The 4,253-nt window shown below is 58.9% G+C and overlaps 1 protein-coding gene across 1 annotated transcript in view; it reads right to left on the bottom strand.

The window, feature by feature from the left end:
- Nucleotides 1-6: 6 nt before the first annotated feature.
- Nucleotides 7-4,253, bottom strand: part of SALL1 (spalt like transcription factor 1) — a 13,770-nt gene continuing 9,523 nt past the window's right edge. The window contains exons 3-4 of the mRNA XM_077751389.1: nt 1,626-4,253; nt 7-493 (exon numbers count right to left, since the gene is read on the bottom strand). The exon at nt 1,626-4,253 is cut by the window's right edge and continues 13 nt beyond it. Coding sequence (XP_077607515.1) covers nt 56-493; nt 1,626-4,253 — 3,066 coding nt within the window. The 3' untranslated portion in view covers nt 7-55. The remainder of the gene's footprint in view (nt 494-1,625) is intronic.

The raw sequence follows: 4,253 nt of genomic DNA, 5'->3' as shown, positions 1-4,253 counted from the left end.
CAACGGTGAGTCTCCTTCTGGAAGGGGGCTGCTGTTCCTCCAGCCAGGGGTTGCTCTAGCTTGTGACAATCTCCTTGCTGTCCTCCACGAAGCGGGTGAAACGGAAGCTGGTTCCGTTCTCACTGCTGGCCATCTTCTCCAGGCCAGCCAGCGGAGCGCTGGGCTCTGAGTTCTGGAGCTTCTCCAGATTTCCCGTCAGCCCACTGACAGGTGAGCTGCTCCCGCTGAGGCTCCCAGGAAGTGGAGGGATGCCGCCATTCTGAATGACGGAGATCTCGTTGGCCTTCATGGCCAGCCCGTTAGAGAGTGCCGCCGCGTACTGGTTCCAGAAACTGGAAGGATCCCCGCTTCCTGACCTGGCCGCCAAATCCTTCTGGAACATTTCTGGGAACTTGACAGGATTGCCTCCTAGAAAGGTCATGGGGCCATCCACAGAGAGCCGCCGACCCCGGCGCGCAGGCGTGCTGTTCCACATGTGAGTGCCCATGTGTACCTGAGAGGGGGGCGGGGGTGCGAGAGGAGGGGGTAGAGAAAAAAAAAAAAAGGGAGAGAGAGAAAGAGAGAGAGGAAGGGAGAAGCTTAATAGTTGAATCTGTCTCAGCTCATATCCCAACACCCGACAGAGCAAGTGGCCCACACGTCTATTCTTATTAGGTGCCAGGCAGCGGAGAAGGTAGTGGGGACGTCCGCTCCGGCCGCCTCCTAATAACGTGCTCGCTTCCCCCCGGCCCCGGGGCCGCCTTCCCTCTTCCTGGGTAAAGATGCCTGCCTTACTTACTCCTTTTTTATTACCCGTATTTAGCTTATAATGGCCTCCAGCAGGCCAGTCTGTCGCAGATAGCTCCTTGCAGGGTGAGAATTGTTATGTCCACTCTCATTGCGGTGGTAAGTATTGTATCTGACACCCTCTACCCTATAAACGTCCTTTTCAGATGGGAAGAAAGGACCCCTCGCAGATTGCCCATCGGAGGGCCCGCGCGCGGCGAGGAAAGGCCAGAAAGTAATTATTCCTCTCGCTTTACTGGCTGCGATCTCTAGAGAAAGGCTCTGTCAACAAAAAAATGTACACAGCGAGAGCGCTCAACTGTTGCTCTAGAATCTAAGCGTATTTGCTCTATTTCCAGCACATATCGGGAGGCCGTGTAGGATCAATTATCATAATACCCATTAGCCGGGCAGGGACGTTACGGTGTTTTAGGAAAACACGCCAGGCTGGGCTGCACGGTTGTGAAAAATAGCTGCGTCCGCCGAGGAGGGCTGGAATTATGAAGTGATGCGGGCGGCTCGCAGGCCACGTGGAGGTCTTTAATCAATACCCCGTGGCAACGCCGGGCTGTCTTACTTGGTAGGTGAGGCCATTCATTTGGTGCACTTAGCGACACAACAAGAGATGGGCGGCTGCTTCGCGGAGGCACCGGCTTATTCAATGTGCTCTCACGTTCTGCAGGCCCCCAAGGCACCTGCCCCAACCCTGACCCTCACGGGCCCTCGGCCTCGGTGGGCCGCGTGCGGCGGGCGCCCTCGCGAGAGCGCCCTCTCCCCACGTGGGTGCTCCGGGGGCATGCAGCACAATCAATCGGGCTGCCGGCTGGGTGGGCGGGCGAGGGACAGACAGAGTGCGGTACCTTCAGATTGCCTTTTGTCGTGAAAGCTCTCCCACAAATAGTGCAAGCAAAGGGTTTCTCTCCAGTGTGAGTTCGCTCGTGAATCTGCAGGGCACTCGACGAGGAGAAGGTTTTGCCACACGTGTTGCAGTAGTGCTGTTTGGGGGTCCTCCTGGGCAGAGCCGGGAGCAGGACTGGGGACGTGGCAGAGGAGGACAGAGGCCCGGAGGGGACGTGACCGGCGGAGGTGTCCTTGCTGTCCTGAGGAGTGACATGCACGAAGCCGTTGACCTCTGTCTTGATGAGAGATGACAACGAGTTGGCGGGGATGACCGCCGAGTTCTGATTGGGGCCGAGGCTGGAGCTGGGCTCAAAGAGCTGCGATGGTAGGTCCCGCATCTGATGTGTCAACATGTGCTGCTTCAAGTTACCCTTTGTGGAAAAGCCGCGATTGCAAACCGTGCAAATAAATGGTCTCTCTTTGGTATGACTTCTGTAGTGAATGTCCAAGGCACTCTGACAAGCAAAGGTTTTGCCACAAATGTCGCAAGCAGTATTTTTAAATTTACCCCGGTCTCTGAAAGGGAAGAGGATCCCCAAAGAATCTTCCTTGATGATTTTCTCTGCGTGACTAGACGTCAAATCCAGAGCCCCGCCGTTCACTGGGGTGGGGGACAAACCATTGGCGAACTCGCTCGGGACTGCTCTCTGCGGCTTCTCCTCCACGCCGGGCGACTTGTGGAGTTCCTGGGTGCTGTTGGACGGGGACAGAGCCTGCATGGAGGAGGTAGACTCTGAGATGGCCGGGCTGCCAGCGCTCTGGCTCTCCATGTCGCCGCCCACCGAGGACGAGTCGTTGGTCAGCACGTCCCCCTCGACGGAGCCGTTCTCCACGGACTTCAGGCTGGCCTGCAGCTGCTCTGCCAGGCCGGCATTGATCATCTTCATCTGGTTTTCCAAAGCAGCGATGCTCGACATCTCCAGGGGCAAAGGCGAGGAACATAAGCTGTCCTGGGACGCATCGGCGGACTTGGGCGTGTCGGGGATGCTGCCCTCAGGACAGTCCTCCATGTTCTCATCGGAGAAGTTGTCCAGGTCGTCGAAATTCTTCTCATCGAAGGAGCCCGTGTCGGACTCCATGGACTCGGGGTAGCTGTCGGGGACTGGGGTGTTGGGGATCTGGCCTCCCATGTGCATCCGAATGTGCTGCTGCAGGACCACGGCGTTGGTGAACTTCTTCTGGCAGATGGGGCATGAGTGCTGGACTCGGAGCGGGGGCATGGCACGGTGGACACTGTAGTGGGTTTTGAGGTTCCCTTTCGTGGTGAAAGCCCGGCCGCAGATCTTACACTTAAAGGGCCTCTCCCCGGTGTGCGTCCGGTAGTGCATCTTCAAGGCGCTCTGACAACTGAGGACCCGGTGGCAGATGATACACTCGTTGGGGTCGGTGGCCTTCTTGTCAATGTTCTCTACCAACTGCTGAAGCTTGGAGGTCTCCGACGCCTGGGCCGAGTCCAAGAGTCCCCCAAAAGGAAACTTCGCCTTGAACTGCTCAGACATGAGCGGCAACAAGGGGTTGGAGAACGCGGCGGTCCGGGTACCAGGGCCACCGTCCGCCGCCACCGCCACCGGGGAGCTCAGCGAGCTGCTGCTGGCTGCCGGGGCCGAGCTGGGGGCCACGCCGCCGTCTTCACTCCTGCCGCCAGAGGGTAGCGCAGTGGACCCTTCGGCCTCCTCTGCGAGCCCCCCTGGGTTTCTCGTGGCCGCCTCAGGGGCCCCGGAGTCACTTTTGACTGAGCCTGGGGGGCTGCTGGTCGAGTGGCTGATGGGGATCGGGGCTGGCTCTTCGGTCTTGATGAAGGGGGTGAGGCTCGGGAGGGTCGGGGGCAACGGCAGGCCGACCGAAGTGGTCAGAGTGGGCAGGACCGGTTTGGTGTCGAGCCAGCTGGTGACCGGCTTTTCCGGAGGAATGGACATGCCGTACGGGATGCCGGTACTAGTGGGGATATTGTCCAGATGCTCAGGCACGGGATAGGGGTTCATCTGGATATGAGGGTACTTCTCTTTGTGGCGCTGAAAGTGGACTTTGAGGTTCCCCTTGGTGGAGAACCTGTTCCCACAGATGTTGCACTTGAACGGCCTCTCCCCGGTATGGGAGCGCAGGTGGATCTGCAAGGCACTGTCGCTCCCAAAGACCTTTGCGCAGAACCTGCACTTGTGTTTGAAGAACGCCTCGTCCGAAGCGCTTTTCGCTTCGAAGGCGGTGACATTTGGTGGCTTGCTTTTTCTCTGCTGGGCCAAGGCCGACAGGGAGCTTAAATCCTCGGCGGTCGTTCCGATGTTGGGCAAAGGGCTGGGGAAAACCGAGTTAGCGGGGGCCGGCTGAGGTAGAAGTGGATTAGACGCAGGACTCAATAAACTGCTTATTGCAAAAGCTGGTGACGATGACGTGGGGGCTGCCGGGTCACTGGCGTGGGAGGCGCCGGCGCTCGGGGCCGCTTTTTCCGAGGACGGGGAGGTCACCGCTGCCGCCAGAAGGTTAATGCCGGGGGAAGAGCCGCTGTTGGGTGCGATGGTGTGGCCAGAAGTGCTCTGAGGTAGCTGGAGGGGGGGGGGCTGCTTCACACCGCTGATGCTGGCCGACTGGCT

The sequence above is a fragment of the Crocuta crocuta genome, unplaced genomic scaffold (assembly GCF_008692635.1).
Source record: "Crocuta crocuta isolate KB4526 unplaced genomic scaffold, BGI_CrCroc_1.0 scaffold124, whole genome shotgun sequence".
NCBI classification, from domain to species: domain Eukaryota; kingdom Metazoa; phylum Chordata; class Mammalia; order Carnivora; family Hyaenidae; genus Crocuta; species Crocuta crocuta.
Note: the sequence above shows the minus strand (reverse complement) of the source record. Positions and strands in the feature narration are given on the sequence as shown.